A 20,490-nucleotide genomic window follows, 5' to 3' on the forward strand; every position below is an offset into this window, starting at 1 on the left:
TCAAACAACTGTACAGAATTACCAGACAAAAAGAAGAAAAGAAAAGAGAATCACAAAAAAAAGAAACGAAACCATTTAAGTAAGGAAAATAAAAGGAAAAGTCCCAGTAGTTGGCTTTAAACCATATTTATAAAAAACGTACAGAGAAGTAAAAACTTGGTTTGTACAATGGTATATTGTTTTATTAAAAACTTTAACAAATCTTTCAAATGGATTATAAAATTCCAGAACGTTTTCGATCTTAGCGGATCATCATCACAGAAACCTTCTTTTTTTTTAGTTGCTCCACCACCCACCACCAATACCAATGTTGCCCCATAAGTTAATATATTAACATATACCTGTTGTCGTTTCATAAATTAAATTATTATTTAAAAGCCATGTAACATCAACGTTTTATACACAACTAGTGGGCTAGTTTCAACTACAAAATAAATGTTGTAGTTGAATGTTTCACTGATGATGATCTGATAAGATCGAAAATGTTCTGGAATTTTATACTTCATTTGGATGATTTGTAAAAGTATTTAATAAAACAATATACCATTGTACACCAAGTTTCTAATTCTCTGTAAGTTTTTTACTTAAATAAGGAATATAAATATATCTTAAGACCTTAACAACAGAGAGAAAGAATTCGGAGTATTAGGTATATAAGAACATTAATATCAAGAGAAAAGAATTCAAGCCAACTACAAAATAATGCAGAAATCCGAATGTTGACCTATTAACAACAAGAAAAGTGTATTGAATCTGTAAATGAAATACTTTAACCTTATACTGAATCGGCCTAATGTGAAAAATGTAAAAAAGTCCAAAATACCTGATTTTACAGGAGAGAGAGAAAAAACTAACTTTGCAGAACTCCACATGTATACACACACCCAAACTTATATGGAATCATCTGATATTTCTTATTATTTCGTGCGAATTTAAAAAAACGAACACACGAAGTCAAACAATATTAATTGTTTTAAAGTAATTTAATAACAAATACATAACAATTCAATAAAACAATAAATTATTTAAAAAACAAATTGAAACTAGTTTTTTTAAAGTCAATACCATACACAATTTCAATGTAAAACGAATAATGTTTAAATTGTTTTTATTTTTTTTTTTTGTATTTTGTGGTAGTGAGTGTATCACCTCTAGTCCTTATGCAGGCTTCAGTTTGTGTGGGCACGCTCCTAATCAAATTATGAACATTTTGTTGAGGTAGGTTGCTCCATTCTTCAAGAGCAGCTTGTACGAGCCGTGCGGTGTTTTGGTGGATTTTCCCGGCGAGCTCTAATTTTTCTTTTAAGCATATCCCACAAATACTTTATAGGGCTAAGCTCGGGTGAGCAAGCAGGCCACTCCAAACAAGGGATAGCTTCGGCTTCAATGATGTCTCTAGTCACTCTAATAGTATGTCGAGGTCCATTATCATGCATTAAAATTAAGTTTTCTCCTATTGCACCTCTCCAGAGCCTAACTAGTGTTAACAACATACCTGTGATCAGTTAACATTAATTGGATGAAAATTAAAGGAGTTTTTTACGGATCACAAATCCTCTCCAAAACATTACACTTCCCCTTTAATATTTGTGAACAGATCCGACAGTTCTCGTTCTTGCTTGTCTTCTTCGACCTCTAAGTACACGATTTCGTGGGTCACCTGATTTTACACAAATCCTGACTTTTTCTGAGAATAGCACATTTTGTCAATTCCCAATGTTCCAGTTTTGGTGGTGAAGATACCAATTTAGGCAATCAATCTTGTGCTGCCTGGATAACTCGGAAACCCATAATTGTCTCCAGCTGTATACTGGAACATACCGGTAAACATTTACTCTGCTGTTGAGAAATGGTTGGGTGTCTTCCAGCTGATTGAACAATTAATCGATCGTGGCGAGCCTTTATTACTATTTGGCGACTTTCCCTCCTGTACTTTTAAGCTTTCCTATTTCCTATTACCTAGCATAGGTTTTAGACAGAACGCCTTGTATTAGACCTAACTCTGCAGCTATGTCCCTTTGAGTACATTACTTGCTCCACATGGTCTTTCCCCGTTGTAAATTCTATAACCCCACATGAGGCATATTTTCGTTTTTGGACGCAAAAGTTTTATTATTTTCGTTGAAATTACAACTCAAGCAAATAACCCATACCGTACCGAGCTGCACTATCTTATTTACTTATCGATTTGTTTATTGTCAATAAAAACCCTTATTCTTAGCAACAATAACAAGTTTTTTCAAAAGAATTAAATATTGTTTTGAAATACATGGTGATTCCATATAAGTTTGGGTATGTGTACAACTAAATATAATATGAAAATTGCACTAGTCCCTAAATAATTTAAAATCACATTTTTAGTAATCAATTTGTTGTGCCATTTTAACTTGTAACCTGTAGATACTACACCCGTTTACAATAAAAATACTTTTATTGTATAAACATCAGAAAAGGACTGATAAGTTTGAACGGTTTGGCTACTAAAAAGAGCGGACTTTTGGGACTTGTGGAGAGTTCATATTATGGTTTAAAACATAAATGGACTTATGCAGATCTAATTTTCACATTTTTAGAAAAATATAGTAAACTATATTAGAAGAAAACAGAGCCGTACGTAGCTTTTGGATAATGCTAACAGATGTCATCAAAAGTCTAAAATTGAATATTTTGGATTTTTATATTAGGCCGACGATATAGAGAAGGAAGCAGAAAACCTGAAAGACGAAACCTGAAATAGATAGCGGATAGCAAAGCGAAGTATGCGAGAAAAATATCACCAACGATTCTCGAAGTAAAAGAGGCAGTTAAAAATCTGGCCAAAAACAAATTACCAGGAATAGAAAATCTCCCAGCTGAACTATAATAAAGAAAGTGATCACGATACCATAATGGTATATTACAAGGATGGCCAAGCTTCTTAATAGTCCGAGCCACTTTTCACAAGTTGAAGTTTTTCGCGAGCCGCAATAAAATACTTATTCAAAAAGTATCTATGTATAGAAGGTATTTACAATTTTTTTAACAGAACTTTTACTTACTGAAAACCGAAATACAATTACGAAATATTTAAACTTAATTACATTTTTGTTTTCCTTCTTTTGATAATTCTTTAGAATTTGGTGATTAATATGTGACTTTTCAGTAATTCTTTTAGATGCTGGTTAGGTAATATTGATCGGTCTTAGGATTTCACGAATTATAAAATGGAATAAAATGGTCCACACAAGTACGTTGTTTCTAATATGGAAATAATTCGACAAGCATTCTTTTTTAGGGTACCTTCTTGGATTCTGGTACAAATTTCCAAAATTTGGTATTCGGCGTCGACTTATAGTTTTATTTTCGAGCTTGTTCTTCTTGCGTCTCTATTAATTTTAATTCTCCAGATGTTGTTTGGGTCATATATTGGTAATAATAAAAAATTCACCTTATGAACTATGTTCATTTCAAATGAATTCGGAAAAAAATGAAGAGACGATTTAACATAATTTATGTCTTCAAATCTATTTTGGAGTTCGGTCAATATTCCTTCCGGCTTTTTTTATATACCTACTCGTTAAGTTTTTCTAGTATAATATGGTAAAAATTTTTTTCTAAGTCGAGTAAAATGACTTAAATGCAAAATGTGTACCTAATACAAATTACAAATTACATCTGTAGCAAGAGTTATACAAAAATCGGTCTGGATTCGGTTGATTACTGACTTTTACATTGCGCCACTCTTATGTAATGTTCGTTAGCGCAGTTTTCAGTTCGTTAGCGAATTTGTTACAAAGTCTTTCATGTTTGTTGTAAGTAAATTAAAAGACATTTTGAAACACATATTATGGAACGATAATAATTTTTTAAATTCATATCTAATACAAAATTGAAAAATAACTCGGGTACAATCGAGAGCCACAAGTAATCCTTCAAAGAGCCGCATGTGGCTCGCGAGCCGCAGTTTGGCCACCCCTGGTATATTACATCAGTTCATAAAAAAAATATACAGAAGTCCCTCCCCATTGTAGGGAATATTGGTATAATTTGCACCATACACAAAAAACAAGATATTATTATCTTTGAATACTCTAACGACACAGAAATTTCGCTTCCAAATGAAACGTATAAAATATTCTTCACTATACTATGTCACCATATTTATGCCATTGTATGCAGAACGAATACTAGGAAAATACGAGGCTGGTTTCAGATGTGGTAAATAAACAATTCATAAGATAGCAACCCTGAGTAGAAAATCCCTATAGAAAAAAACACAAAATATACTACAGGGCAGCCTACTCCTACGACTATGTGAATACAAGCGGAATGTTCAGCACAATGAAAGAGCTAGGAGTACCAAATCAGTTGGTAAATTTTACAAAACTAACTCTTAAATAAGTTGAATCTAGAGTACACTGTTTGAATCTTTTAAAATAAATAACGGGCTGCGCCGGAGATACTCTCGCTCCTGTTCAATCTGGCTCTGGAATAGTAATACTTACATCACAAATTACAACCACCGCGCACCGGTTGAATATATGTATAACAAATCAGTGCGAATCTATGAAATCTGAGGCGTACGTAGCGCACAAAAAAGCGACTACAAAAATGGGTTTAATAATAAACACAAACAAATCGAAGTGCATTAGATAAGCACGCAACCAAAAATTTTATAGCCACTCATAGAAAAAGACGTCGTCGAATAATTAACGAATTTGTCTACCTGGGATCGTTCGTCGATACTGAAAATGATACCATAGAGATATACCGCATGGTATATCTCTATGGTATATTGGGCTTTCGGTACTAAATCCTCAATTAAATCGAGAAATACAAAGCTAAAAATACAAAACAAAACAATAATACGCCCAGACTTAATTATATGAAGACTTGGACTCTTACAAAGAAGTAATGAATATTTCGAAGCGAAAGTTTTAAGGCAAATCTATGGAGCGGTGAATGACAATAGAGTATGGGGAAGACAATACAACTTCTAACTTTATAGAATATACCAGGAACCAGATATTGCAAACTACATTAAGACAGGATATCTGAGCTGGGTTGGACTTGTAATGGGAACGGAACAAACTCACCCAAATATAAAAAAAAACTCCTTGATATATCTATTGTTCAGAGAAGAAGAGAAAGACCCAGAAAAAGGTTCCTTGATATCGCCGATAACGACATGAGAAATATGGGAATACGTGCTTGGAATATTGCCTTCATTCATTCCTATATAGATGACTGAAGTGAAATTCCTGAGGAGCCCCGCACACACACACACAGGGTTGTAAAACCAGAATGATGATAATGATGTCTATGGATGTATATGGATGTTGTCTATTGCGTTGGTACAGATAATAGTGCTGGCCACTGAAATAAACACAAGTTAGTTGTCATCTCGTAGCTGATGACCATCGATCATTATTGGTATTATTAGAAAATATCGTATTCCCTGTTTTTTCTAACATACCCAAAATATGCAAGTTCCATGAATTTTGTTCTTATCTAATGTCCGACTCATACTGTCCTGCTCCTTTCGTTTCTCAGTCTTCATTCACATCTATGGGGTTCCCCTGATCGTAGGTGTCTTTCGGACATTATCTTTTGGACTCCAAAAAGCCATATAATTTTTGTCTTCCCATTTTTCGCTCAGGAGGTTGCAATTAAATATTAGTTTCAGTATACGATAGTGTGTTATTCTCTGTACCGGATGTGCCAATAAGAATGGCTGGAAAATATTTATAACAAAAGTTGCCTCGGGAAAAGCCTGGAAATTATATCCATAATTGTAGGTCCACCGCTAGAGGGCGTAATTGAATATCAAAAATTAAAAAATTAAAATTTTACAAAATTTACCTAATGAAAGGGCACTGGAGATCCAGTCATTGTATTCTTCATAAAATTCTGCGCATATTTGATTTCACAAGTTTAAGTCTTCTTCTTCTTGTAGTGCCTATCCGTTTCGGATGTTGGCGACCATCATGGCAATCTGCACTTTGCACACTGCTGCTCTGAAAAGATTTGTAGTGGTTGTGTTGAACCACGTTCGTAGATTTTTCAGCCAGGAAATCCTTCGCCTTCCTGGTCCTTTGCAAAGTTTAAGTCTACCTTTGCAAATAAGAGGTGGGGGTGAGTGGGAACCTTCTTACGAAAAAATGGCTGTAAGTCCGGTTCTGCTAAATTGAATTTTGCGTACTTGGTCTTGTTGAAAACAGCTCTTTTTCGTCAATGTAAGTGTCTTATTTTCGAAGTAGCCTATTAAGTAATATGCAAGCTAGGAGGCGTTATTTAATTATTTTCAGAAATCTAGTTTTCTTTGGAAAATATTAAATACAAGTATGCATTTTTAATCCTGTATTACAAAATTAGACCAAATTAGCAACATAATACCGAAAACCGCATGTCGATACCTTCTTTCTATATGAAGACATCTTAAGAAATGTGTAAATTTTAAACATAACTGTCACTGTCACCGGTAAACGAGGTTAAGGAAAACTAGTGTGCCATGGAAAAAACAAATAAACATTTTCCAGATGTAAATGTATATAATTAATTAAAACAACAATAAGACAAACAACACCATAAAATATAACACAGAAATAAAAGCAACTACTTACTTAGTGACAACCTAAATGTTCAAATTGTTGCCCATCATTTTCGATGCAAGCATTTACTCTTTCAAGAGTAGATTGAACAGCAGTCTCAATTTCTGCTTTCGCAATGCTTTGAATGGCGTTTCGTATTCTCTAGATTCTAGATAATGTTTTCTCGAGTAGTGGGCCTAGCGGCAAAAACAAGGTCTTTAATCCGTCCGGCGTCCCCGCAACTAAGCTATCAGCATCAAAAATACATTTCCAGAATTAGGAGTTTTTGTTCCTGTTTCTGAGGGAGTTTCCAGCTTTTTAAAATATTTAATAATGCTGAAAACGCATTTAAAAATAGTGAAATATGTAGTTGTATCTTTTTCTGCTTAAAGATGATTTTAGGTCAGAGGAGTGAGTTTAGTGCGCCTATTATTTTCTTTCCTTTTATAATTTGTTCGTTGGTTTCGCTACCAAAATTAGTGGTACATAGCTGTACCTTTTTCTGTTTACAGATGATTTGAGACCAGAGAAGTGAGTTTAGTGCGCCTATTATTTTCTTTCCTTTTATAATTTGTTTGTTTTAGTGCCTCCATCTCATTCCATATTTGCTTTATTTTTGATTAAAGATCGTTGTAGAATTGTTGTATTAGTTATACAAGTGGAATATTATTAGATGAGCTTTCCAATACACAAATTAAGTCCACAAATAATAGATGAGTTAATATATCCCTAGTCATCTTTTTTCATTTAGTTGGGTTAAAAATGTATATGGTCGATGCAAGATTGTCCAATTCGAATCCTGCTTACTGTTCCAGCTTTAGTGATCCATTTTAATTTCCGACTAGAATTTTCATAACTTTTCCATATACTGAGAATGCTGGTATCTTAAATGTAGCGGTAGACTTATCTCTTTTTTAAAGGATTTGTTTAATCCATCCTTATTTCCAGCTTTCTAGTAAATTATCGCCGTTTAAGTATTTATTAAAAAGTAGTGTTAGCATAGTTTAAAAACGGTGATTAAAAATTGCAGCTCTTTTGAGCTACAAAATTTAATATTTAATAATAATATATTCAATATTTAAATATTGAAAACTAGTAACAATGAAGGCTTTGAAATTATACTTTCCCATTTATTTGCAAAGTATTATTCTGTATGTCCAATATTTAAAAAAAAATCTCAAAGTTTCGATAATAGTGAAGGTTTTCAAGACCAAAGAGGGGTGAGTTTACTTCCACAAAATAAAGAAACCATGCAGTTTTTAGCTGATTTAACCATCAAAAAAGAGCCACAGAGAAAAAATCATTTAAACTAGTATAGCAAATGACTCACAATTTTATAAGAAAAGTAAATAAATGCTAACTTACAACATGTTAAACAAATGACTTGACTATATAATCATTAGGAGCTTTTAAAAAAGTTTGTAAAGGGTTTTAAATAAAGACTTGTTAACTTCAACTAGAAACAATATAGAAAACGGTATAGATGCAGATGCCGAATAATTATTGTGACTTTTATTTCTCTGTCCAAAAAATAATTGAATGTTTTTACTTTTATGATATATAATTTAAATTCATTCAAGCTGGCGTTTCCATGGCCCCATAATAAAATCTAGGCGAAATAATAACACACAACACTCCAAAAATAATTCGTTTCACTAATACCACGCTAAATACTTTCATGACAACAATTTTCTATAAGCCACCTACCAAAATCAATATTCGTTTCAGGTGCTTTAGACGCACACCACATTTTTTAAGCAATGTCCAAAGAATCTCTCAAAGAAAGTGCTTTCTTTATAGCGGTATATAAACCAAAGGGTACAAAAAATCAGTCATATTTGTTGTAGACCGTGGACACGTGCAAATGGGGCGGATATTTTTAGTTTTTGTTTTAGTGGGGGCTGCTTTTGGAAACCCAGCGCCAAACTTGGGACAGGAAAATGAGTGGGAGCAGCTTCTAAAAGTAATCATTATTTTATAGTTGTAGTGATAAAAGTGTAAAAAAAATAATTTAGTGAGTCATGAGGGTAAATTATTTGTAAGTAGAAACTATGGAAATTCTTAATCGTTAGTGCTTGTTTTTGTTGTTTTTAATTTATAAACGAAAAAGAAAAAAAGAGTTGTTCGAGTTCATTGTTTAATGCATCTTATACGTTTAAATTTAATAAATATCTCGTACATATTCTTTTTAATTTAATTTAATTTTTTTGTGGTATTTTAAATTAAATATTAGAAAATAGAAACAAAGAAAAATTTTTTTTCTGTAATAATAGTAAAATATTTTATTTAATAAATCAATAAAAATAACCATTATTTACAAATAAATAGAAATATTTTTTAATAGTCACTTTCTTAACTATTTTCTTTTAATTTTCTTTTAATTATTACATAGATATGGTGGGTGCTCTTTTAGGCTCGAAAAGTGGTGCCCATCTGAACAGCCAATTGTGATATCATACTTGAGGTTCATTTATCTTATGAAACCTATACAAAAGTTGTGGAAAATGAAAACGCTTTAAAATATACAAGGAGGATAATATACAAGGAGGACAATAGAAATTTTGATACGGAACAAAAAATAAAATAAGGAATGTGTTTAATACTTGTTAAACAAGCAATACCGTAACAAGAAAATGTAAAATATATAGCTATGAGGAGCAATGTTAATATAAATTGTTACCAGATGAGAAAAAGAAACTTGCAGAAATCTGAAAGGCAGAAGTTTTAAATGGCAGCATAAAAAGGGATTCAGCAAAGCCAGATAAATAATTAAAATTTAGTACCAAATTTTTAACTATTATAAAAGACAGCAGAATCCTATTCTTCGCCTTCAAGTGCCATCTTCATCATGGAAGTTGGCAATCATCGTGATCACTCTAACTTTCCAAGGTCCTTTTTTTCTAATTTTCTCTTTTTCTTCCATCGTTCTTCATAACACTTTAACCTTTATACTTTGATTGAGTCGTGACACCATCTGAATCTTTCTACATGTCCACATCTCAAGTCTTCTTAGATTTAACTAATTGCATTTTTGGACTCCATCTCAAATCTCTACTACAAAGACTCTTCTGAATTTTCATAAAGTTGGTTCGTGTTTTTTCAGTGTTAAATTTTAATTTAATTATAATTTATTATTATTGCCAGGTATATACCGGGTGTCCACTTATATTTTCCTCCATTTTAACTGCCTATAACTACTAAACGGCTCAAGATAGAAATATGCGGTTTTCACAGAAATGCTTTATTTTAGTAAAAGTTTTGTCTGAATGGATGGAATTTTTTATATCGCTTTCAAATACAAAATAAAAAATGGCGGACTTTTGAAAAAAACTTTGTTGACTTTTTTTTAATGGAACACCCAGTATATTCTTTTGTAAATTGAAAGAAAAGTCATTCACCTATCTAGCGATATTAATTTTTTCAAAATCGGTTGTCAAATCACTGAGTAATTAATTTGTAAAATGAGAGATGCAACGTGGATATCACGTGATTTCCACATTGCATCTCTAATTTTAAAAATTAATTGCTCAGTCATTTGACAACCGATTTTAAAAAATTTTATATTTCTGGATAGATAAATGACCGTTTTTTCAAGTTTTTAGGTAAATGACCATTTTTTATATCGCTTTTAAATAAAAAATGGCGGATTAAAAAAAAACGTTGTTGATTTTTTTTACATCCAGTATATTTTTTCATGTCTTGAAAAAACGGTCATTTACCTATCCAGCGATATAAAATATTTTAAAATCGGTTGCCAAATGACTGAGAAATTAATTTTTAAAATGAGAGATGCAATGGGGAAATCACATAACATAATATCATTTTGCTCAGTTATGTTATTTAGGTATGTGATATCCACGTTGCACCCCTCATTTTAAAAATTAATTACTCAGTGATTTGACAACCGATTTTGAAAAATTTTATTTCGCTGGATAGGTGAATGACCTTTCTTTCAATTTACAAAAAAATATACTGGGTATTCCTTTACAAAAAAAGTAAACAAAGTTTTTTTTCAAAAATCCGCCATTTTTTATTTCGTATTTGAAAGCGATATAAAAAATTCAATCCATTTAGACAAAACTTTTACTAAAATAAAACATTTCAGCGAAAACCGAATATTTCTATCTTAAACCGTTTAGAAGTTATAGGCAGTTAATATGGGGGAAAATATAAGTGGACACCCGGTATTATACGGCTTTACTATTTTCGATTTTTTTATCATCCTTCCATTAGAATTGCTTCACCACTGTTGTATTTACTAACTTTCATAAATTTGGATTTATTAATTCGTATTAAAGGATTTGATCTTTTCAAAACCGATTTCACAGACGATTACACATTTTAATTTATATCTCTGCATCGTTTTATCAGTACTTGGATAGTGAACAATGCTTTTCTCGTAATTAAACAACTCCTAAATCCGAATTTAGTGTTGCTAATTCTCTCCTCTAGTATCGTGTATATTCAGACTGTTTCTTCTTCTTCTGTTCTCATCATAACCATGGATTGGTCTTTGCCTGTCTAGCTATGTCCTTCCATTCAGATGTCTCTTGTGCCCTTCTCCTCCATTGTCTTATATTCAGGGTTTTACACGTTCAACCATCTCGTTCTGGGCCTCCTTTTTTTTCGTCTTCCTATCCGCCTCTATTGTAAATCATTTTTTGCTGTTTTCCATCTTTTTGTATTAGTTATAACAGTTTTTGAATTTTCACACATCTTAGAATATCATAGCCCCCATTCAATTCATTAACCTCGTCGTGTTTCCTGATTCTCCATGTGACGTCTTCCCCTTGCAACGGGCCATGTACTTTTCTGAGTATCTTTCTCTCGAATGTCCTGAGTTGAGCTTCACCTTTTGTCGTCGTGACCCAGGTTTCACAACCATAGGTTACAACAGCTCTAATAAATATTCTGTAGATAGCCATTTTGGTTCTTTTGTCATCAAGCTTTTGTTAGCATAGTATGTACGATTCCCACTGGAAGTAAGTGCATTAGTTTCGCTACTTACGGAATTTTTTTAATTGAGCAAAAATTTGAAAGACTGATAAGGTCAGTCAACTATATCTCTTCGGCCAGTATGATTGGGTGATACGCGCAAGCCTTGAAAAAAGTTTTAATATAGTTGTAATGTTTGTGTGGTTGTTTTTTTTTCCTGTTTTTCTGTTTTTTCTGTTTGGGGGTTGCACGGAGGACAACAACTATAGTGCATACGCGTACGTGATTATATTGTAATGCAGCTAGATATTGTTAAGATGCTCACGCACATGACCTTAAATATGTAGTGGTACTTTTTTTATCTTCTATTGGCCATTAGCTCCGATGGTGACTATTTGGTCGAAAGCACTTAGCTAAGGACATAAATAAGTACTTTTTATACACTTTGACATAATATTTTTCACTTCCTTGATTCATTCAAGAGTATACAAAATTTATCAGTCTTTCAATAGTCTTAATAGGCTTGGATCCCGCCTACCAAAGAAAAGTTTATTAATAGCAACCTTAAAATTTAAAAATAAGTTAACGGTGTCTAGACAAGGAAGTGAAAAATATTATGTCAAAGTGTATAAAAAGTACTTATTTATGTCCTTAGCTAAATGCTTTCGACCAAATAGTCACCATCGGAGCTAATGGCCAATAGAAGATAAAAAAAGTACCACTACATATTTAAGGTCATGTGCGTGAGCATCTTAACAATATCTAGCTGCATTACAATATAATCACGTACGCGTATGCACTATAGTTGTTGTCCTCCGTGCAACCCCCAAACAGAAAAAACAGAAAAACAGGAAAAAAAAACAACTTTGATGTAGGGAAACACTGGAATAGGGGAAGTTTTAATTGTGGAACAGGTTACAGGTTTTGAACGTCAGATTACGGAAACGTCCCATGTATTTTATAGGACAAAACTTCCAATTGATTTATTACCTTCTCATTAAATTCTCATGTAAAAATCAGACTACTATTTACCACCAATATAATTCCTGTCATTTCACATATTCTACGTGTCGAACTTATTAAAATACCCAACATATTTTTCGGACAAACATTTTTTCATATATTATATAAAATTTGCTCTTAAATTAACTTAAAAACAACCTGCTAGTTTTCACAATCATAAATTTGTCCGGATGGTACGTTCTACAATTAAAATTACGTTCCACAATTAAAACTGCCCCTGTTCCAGTGTTCCCGTACATTAAAGTTTGTCCGACTAGACACCGTTAAGCTATTAACAAATTTTCAGCTTGCTATTAATGAACTTTTTTTGGTAGGCGGGATCCAGATCATATTGTAATTATTTGTGTTTCTTATTTGTTTCTAGGTTGGTTCGAACGTTGATATCAAAAGCAACGCCATTGAAACTGGAAGAAGTGCTGCTGGCAGCATTGAGGACCACATCGAAAGATATATCAAAAGCCATGAAGCAACGTTTGATTTGCCTTTTATTGGATCAAAGGTGACGTTAGATGGAAAAAATCTGGACGATGAAGAGATGAGCATTAAGTTGAATTTTGGCACAGACGTTCAAGGTAAAGATCGTAATTATTTTATTTACCTAAGAATATTTTTATTTTTATTACCGACTGATTCAGAGAAAGTAACATTACAAAAGTATTTGTATTCCAGAATTCAAAAATCTTTCGTGTCTAATCTTATAAAATCCTAATGCGACAAGTCACGCAGTCTGTCCGGTACGGTTTCAGGAGCGTTATTTGAAATTTTGGTAGGGGGGCAAGCATTATATATACAATACATTATAATACAAAATTGATCTATTTTTTGTAAATTTCAGTCATTCTCAGAATCAGGGGGGGGGGCAAATGCCCCCCTGACTCTATCAAATGACGCCCCTGTACGGTTTCGTAAACATTAATATGTAAACATTTAATAAACGTCATTCAATTATTTATTCAACTTATTTGGTTATATCTTTTTTATAACAGCTCCTGAATGACTGAATAGAATTAGCTAATGTTAAAACATTTGTAGAAGTCCAAGGATGGTTTAAAAGGTCAGAAAATGTGATGAAATTGTAAAGAAAATACTAAAACCAACAATGTTATTGTCACATACACACAGTTATGTCACACTCCTTTATATTTACGTCACAAGAACTGTGGCTATTTTCGGGTCTGTTGACTTTTTTACGTTTCCCGTGATATCCATAATTTTGGCACCTTGTTTGATCTCAATATGGTTTTAGAATTGTTTCATTACATTTATAATTTATTATTAAAAGGAACTGCATTAATGCATAAACATTTTCCACTTTATCGCAGAGAAAATGTTGAAAAATAGTATTATTGTAAGTAAACAATATTTTAAAATTATTTTTAATTATAAACATATTTTCCGTATATTAATTTTCGATATTGTCAAAAATATTCAGATATTCTTGAGCAAGGAGCACATTTTTTACGCACGTCCGATACAACTTATAAAATTTAATATTTGATGGGATATTGTAAAGATCTTCTTTCTTAGACTTCTACAGCTAAGTATTTCAAACTGAAAAGTAGCCAAATCAATCCAGGCCTTCTCGAGTTATAAAATAAAAAAGAATATTAAAAAATAAGAGTCAGAAAAAATGGAGGGGTATCAGAGAAGGGTATCAAATAATAATTGGAATGAGATACGATAACCGGGCAAAATTACTAGTATATAATTTTTGGATAAATAAACTAGATACTGCAGGTAATCTGCAGAGGTTCTTATGCTATACTCCTCAAAAGCTTGAGCAGTATCCAGAAAATCTAGATATCTGTGTTTTGACCACCTTTGCCTTAGCTTCCTATTCTCTGAGATTATATCTCTTATTTCTTTTGGGTAATTTGTTCTATATACTCAAGATAATAGTAGGATGGTTAATGTATTATTTCAAGCTTCTTCTTGGATCTGTTTTGTGAATAGCTCAACTTTGGAATCCACTTGTTTAACTGTTTCTAACGTCACAGAAAGATTAATCATTGTTCCCAATTCTTGTTTGAAGCTTCCCCAATCAGTCCTTCTGTTTACTAGCTTACTAGATAGTTTCTTAAAAAAAAAAAGAATGTGTGTGTACTTTGTACGCACGTAAGAAGTTATACTTCTACTACATATTATGGGATTTTTAAGACAATACCAAAAATTTAAAAAAATAAAAGAATAAAACGCACACAAACACATTGAAAAATGCCACAAAGAAAAAATTATTTCTGAACGATATTAATTGTTGGCAAAAATTTTAAATACGCATTTTCTGAAAAAAAAAAAAATTATATAACAAATATACTTACAATCATAAAATACATAAAAAAATAAAAACTTGCATCGAGAATCGAACCCGTGAACTTCGCGGCGCTTTGATTCGTAATCGAAGCCTAGACTCACTCGTCCAATTCCACATTATTTGTTATGTGGAAAAATAGGGTAACTGAACGTTTCACTGTTTCACAGTTGTTTTGAAGATAATTAAATTATGTAATTTAAATTTTTTGGAAGAAAATATTAAAATATAACAAAACAGAAAGAAAACAGTATATTAGATGAAGAATGGTAGAACTTTTGTTGGTAATCAAATTAAGTATGTAAACCAAAGCATTACATACCTACTAGATAAATAAATCTACGCCAAAAAAATCATAATTTAAAAATAAAAATCGGACCTAATTTGGTATTCCTCTCTAAAATCCCCATTCTTGAGAAAATAAATGTATGTATTCCAACCTACTCCAAATGTATAATTACAATATGATTATAATAAAAACTACTTAACAAATTAGAATGAGTTTTCCTTGTCCAAAATAGTCCAAAAGTCCAAAAATATAGGTATATGAAAACTATTTAAAAAGGCAGTATAACTATTAACTAACTTTGTTTCTTTTCCCACAAATTTCAAAACGCAACAACCATAAATAATCAAACTACGTACAGCTGTGCCACAGCCGCCATATTGAATAATTTTTGACATGTCATTTGAACATCCAATCAGAACAAAGTTATAATGCGCATGCGCCGGGATCATAGGTTTTAACATATAAAAATTCACCCTCATATCGCCGGTAAAGAAGTATAACTTCAAAAATTGAAGAAAAATCTTCTGTGTAAAATAAATATATTATTTTAAAACTCTAATAAAGGGCTACAATTACAAAACAGAACGTTTTCGCTCTAAAGAGAGCATCATCACTGTTCTTTGCAAGTTCTACATACTAAGCCACCAAAAATACATGGGTTAAAATCCTTAAACGTCGACTAAAAGTCTTACATTGAAATGTTGTATACTAAATCCTAGCGATGGATAAAAAGTATAAAGATACCCTAAGGCATTATATGACAATTCCACAAAGCACGTGGGTGATTAGATTAGAGGTACCCGTATTTAGATTTTCTAACCTCATTAAGATTATTCTTATATTATATTTGTACAGTAATTCTGTAAAAGATTTTCGCTAGTGTCATTTCTTGTCATGTTATATAGTCACATACCAATCACTTTATTTAACTCAGAGATTGTGAAAATCTAGTAGTTATATTTAATAAATATTTATTTATTGCGGATATTATTTCTTATTAATCCTTTATATTTACAAATTTAATATACTCTTGCTACAAATTTAATATAATTTATAGCAGCGTAGGATACCTTGAAGAGTGCTAAATTAGTTAGCTCCCTTCTGGCGCCCAAAGTTTATTCTATTTTTATTATATTATCATATTTATTCTATCTATTTTCAGAACATTACCTTAATATTTCCTTTCCTAGTCATCATTGTCATTTCTTTTGATTTACTCTCTTGACGGGCATGCAGTTGGCCGAATCCTTCCTTGAGTGTCAAGTGGTCATTCCCGGACATACCTGCTAGTCGAACTGCATTCAGTTTAGATCTGTCTATTCATAATTTTATTATCAGTTAATTTCACTTTCTTCATCTTTTCATATTCCTCTACTAATACTACTTCAAAAGTAGTATTTTGTTACTTCAGCTTCTCCAATGACAAGCTATTTTCTTTCTATTCTTATTTTTTGTTCCATTAGCTACAATAAGCTTTTTTTTTCTTTTTCTACTTCTGTTGGAGTTTATCATCCTCTTTACTTTCACTCCAACAGCAGTTTTCTTTTTTGTTACATTGGCGCCCAATTTTTTTCTTTTTCTACTGCTGTTGGAGTTTATCATCCTCTTTACTTTCACTCCAACAGAAGTTCTCTTTTTTGTTACATTGGCCGTTCTTAGTTTCTTTTAAATCGCCTGTCCAATTATTGTTACAAGGATGGGGAAGTGATCAGAAAAATAAAAAAAGTTTTACAATTTTAGACTTCACATGATTGCTTGATGTATTATGGACATATCACACAACGAATGTACAGATTTTTTGATATATGGAAAAAAACAAGAAATTCTTATTTTTACCATCCTTAAATATATTTCACCATCAAAAAGGGGAAATTGCGTTTTTTTGATTGTACAATAAATAAAAAATACATTCATGTGACAATTAATAAAATAATAAGAAAATAAACAAAAGAGACTGTTGTTTAAGTTATAGTTGTAGATACTTTGTACTGCTAACTTTCCAAGGGAAAGAGCGCCATAGTATGGTGAATTTTTCGCATGCGATTAAGCTGCGTATATATATTTCTTTAGTATTTAATAACCCTTACTTAATTATCAATATCTTTATGGATTAATTTTAAACGACATCAATGTTAGATGCAAACTTGTTATTCCATATAGTCTTTATATTTTACTAGTAGGTACTAACTAATGTAGCTTCTCTCGTAGCCCGTAAGAAGAAATCAAAACTAAAGAAACTCGTCGTTCCAATTTTGGTTTTCCTCGTGATCAAGGCAATGATCCTTATACCATTGGCCTTGGGAATTTTGGGAATTAAAGCTTGGAATGCTACTCAGTTGTCCTTCGTATCGTTCATTTCTGCTTTGGGAATGGCTATTTGGAAGCTTTGTACCAAAGTTAGCCATGAGCCTCCTCAGATCATCCATCAAACGTACGATCCTCATTCGCATCATTTCCATCACGACCACCACGACTACCATGACAGGTCGGACGCACCACAACAGATGGCCTATGCAGGATATGTCCCTCAACAGTAGAGGACATGCTGTTTAACTTATATAATTTATTTGTAAATATTTTACTATAATAAATATTTTTTTACAAAATATAGTTTATTTTTTTTAAATACAAAAAACCTTATAACATATATGAATGTGTAATAAATAAAAATATTAATCTTTTTTTTTATATTTTGGATATTAAAAGTTAAAAAAGCATGTCACTGAAGGTGGATATTATGAGCAATTACCTCTGATTTCGTTGAACCTCCATCGATTTGCATGAAAGTTGGTGAGTTGTTAGCTTTTAATGTTATCTAAAATTGAGTTATAGGTAGTAATTGAATGTATATTTTTTTCGGTGAGTACCTAAATCTAAGTATTCAAGCTTAAATAACGGGAAAATGATGCATTTTATAACATAAACTTATTAAACATTTGTCAAAGTACTTAGAAATATCTATCAAATGAGGTCCCTAACAAGTTGATAGCATTAAAATTTATGCCCCAAAAATTTTTCAAACTGTATCTTTTAAAAATTTTTCCAAAAAATGTTATTGTTTTTTTTTTAATAACTCAAATTAAGATATCAGGTTCACCTAAAAAATTTTTCCTAAAAAATTCGAAAGGGTTCTCTTATTTTCATCATAACTTGCTTAATTTTGATGCTATTAACTTCTTCTGGAGCTCGTTGGATAGGTATTCCAAAGTACTTTGACAAGTGTTTAACAGGTATATTTAATAAAATGTATCGTTTTCCCGTTATTTAAGCTTAAATACGTAGATTTGAGTAATCGTCGAAAAAAATATACATTCAATTACCCATAACTCACTTTGAAATAACATTAGTGTAGTTCTTTAAGCGAATAGTGTATTGAGTTTATTATTATCTTCAATTTTGGTTATATTAATTCATTTGCAAACTTGGTTTGGAACTTTTAACGCAAAAAACCGCTATATCACTGTCTTTTTTTACACATTTCCAAATGTATTTGATGTACTTTACTGAATTGCAAAACTACACATCACAATGAGCCTTGAATGTTTTGGACAGAAATGGTGAATACAGAACAATCCATTTGTTGTCGATGAAAAAAAAACATAATTTCCTTTCATTTCGATGTGATAGTTCTACCATTTTTATCTCGTGATCGACGCCGATACAATGAATAGCCATCGTTGACAATGATAGTGTCTGTGATTTAAACTTGAGCTTTTTTTGAAATTTTTATGAATATGTCTTCTGCTATTCCGACCAGAGAAAAAATTTTATCAATCGAATTTTATGAAAATCAGTCCAGCCGTTCTTGAGTTACAACTGTTGTACACGATCTTGGTTTTGGTAAAGAATGATTTATGAAAGAAAATAAATATAGCTCCGAAACTATTTTATTATGGCAATTTTATGTTACCTACTCTTCTTAATGGGAAATAAGCACAAATTCAATTCAAAATACGTATATTTTGGAGAAATAACAACAAAATATTTTATTTTTAAACAAATAACCATACCCAATCTGAGAGTAAAGTTCTGTCTTAGTAATTCCATTGTTAATTTACTACTTTCAATACTAACAACAAATTCTAATTTCCAATGTATACGACTTTAAGCAAATGATAATTTATTCTCGATATGTTATTACCCTACTTAAAATGGTATTTCTCATTTTTTAATTCCTTCTATTAAGATTGATAATTAGATACTTCTTCTTCTTCTTCTTTAAGTGCCATCTCCGCGACGAAAGTTGGCAATCATAATGACTATTTTAACCTTCAACGCAGCTGCTCTGAACAGTTGCCTTGGGCTGTAACCAAACCATCCTCTCAGGTTTTCCAACCAGGAAACGCGTCTCCTTCCTACGCTTCTCCTACCCTCTATTTTTCCTTGAATTATGAGTCTCAAAGTGTTATATCTTTCGCCTTTCAACACATGTCAGCGATATTGCAATTTCCTTTCTTTTGTTGTGTTTTCAATTCCCCTCTCTCTGCCTATTCTCCTTAACAATTCTATATTTATAACTCAATCTACCCATGAAACACTCTTCTAAACGTCCACATGTTAAACAAGTTATACTGGGGATTTTGCATCTTAGTTTCATTCACCAAAATAAAAGCAGCTTCTCTGCTTATTATGCTATTATGTTTTATAATTCTCAATTTTAAATTTTTTAAAATATTGTCAGTAGCTTCGTCAGTTCTACTAAACCTTATTGTCGCTGTTATTGCCTTCATAAACCAACTAAACGTGTTCCAAATACAGAAGACACTTAATATGCTAAACCGAGGCGAATAGTGTTAATTAAAAAAACAAGTTACCGTTGCATTTGTTAGTTCTTCTAAACCATTATTTATTTTTTCACCATGTCCACTTCTCCTACCTATCTTCTTTTTATTCTCAATTTCAAATCCACATATTTTTAATTAGTCCATGTGGTGAGACCGCTCCCGTCTGGAAAAATTTCTGATTCGGTTTCTTTGTGGATTGCTATTCAAAAATGTCCCCTTTAAACAAATCTGAAGGGTGCCATGCGGAATTTTTGGGCAGAAATTGTTTAAACATTTTTTTTAACAAATACAAAAGATCACGTTTTTTTGGTCCGTAACATCTATTTTTAAGTTTTTTGGGTCATTCTAAACAAAAAAGGTATCTTGTAAATTTTCTAAAAAATTTATAGTTTTTGAGTTATATGCGATTAAAAATCTGAAAAATGCGAAAATACGCGTTTTCGAGGCCTAAAAACTCATATTAAAATTTGTATTTTTGAGGTTGCCAGATACTTAAATTGAAGCATAAATATTCAGCTTCAAGATTCTGATGAGTGATTGCGTCTAACCTTAATTTAAATCGTTGTTTTTTGATTGTTAAAT

The 20,490-nt window shown here is 31.7% G+C and overlaps 1 protein-coding gene across 1 annotated transcript; it reads left to right on the plus strand.

The window, feature by feature from the left end:
- Positions 1-8,398: 8,398 nt before the first annotated feature.
- Positions 8,399-17,730, plus strand: LOC114324582 (uncharacterized). The gene is made up of 3 exons (XM_028272447.2): positions 8,399-8,532; positions 12,892-13,099; positions 17,333-17,730. Exons 1-3 carry the CDS (start codon positions 8,434-8,436, stop codon positions 17,659-17,661), a joined length of 636 nt encoding a protein of 211 aa, XP_028128248.2. The 5' UTR covers positions 8,399-8,433; the 3' UTR covers positions 17,662-17,730.
- Positions 17,731-20,490: the final 2,760 nt, after the last annotated feature.

Source organism: Diabrotica virgifera, chromosome 6, assembly GCF_917563875.1.
Source record: "Diabrotica virgifera virgifera chromosome 6, PGI_DIABVI_V3a".
NCBI classification, from domain to species: Eukaryota; Metazoa; Arthropoda; class Insecta; order Coleoptera; family Chrysomelidae; genus Diabrotica; species Diabrotica virgifera.

Bases quoted from the DNA above. Each gene is read 5' to 3' on its own strand.
- LOC114324582 (XM_028272447.2), top strand. From the start codon at position 8,434: ATGGGGCGGATATTTTTAGTTTTTGTTTTAGTGGGGGCTGCTTTTGGA. The intron at 8,533-12,891 runs GTAATCATTATT...ATTTGTTTCTAG, and splicing joins AGTGGGAGCAGCTTCTAAAA to GTTGGTTCGAACGTTGATAT. The intron at 13,100-17,332 runs GTAAAGATCGTA...CTTCTCTCGTAG, and splicing joins TTTTGGCACAGACGTTCAAG to CCCGTAAGAAGAAATCAAAA.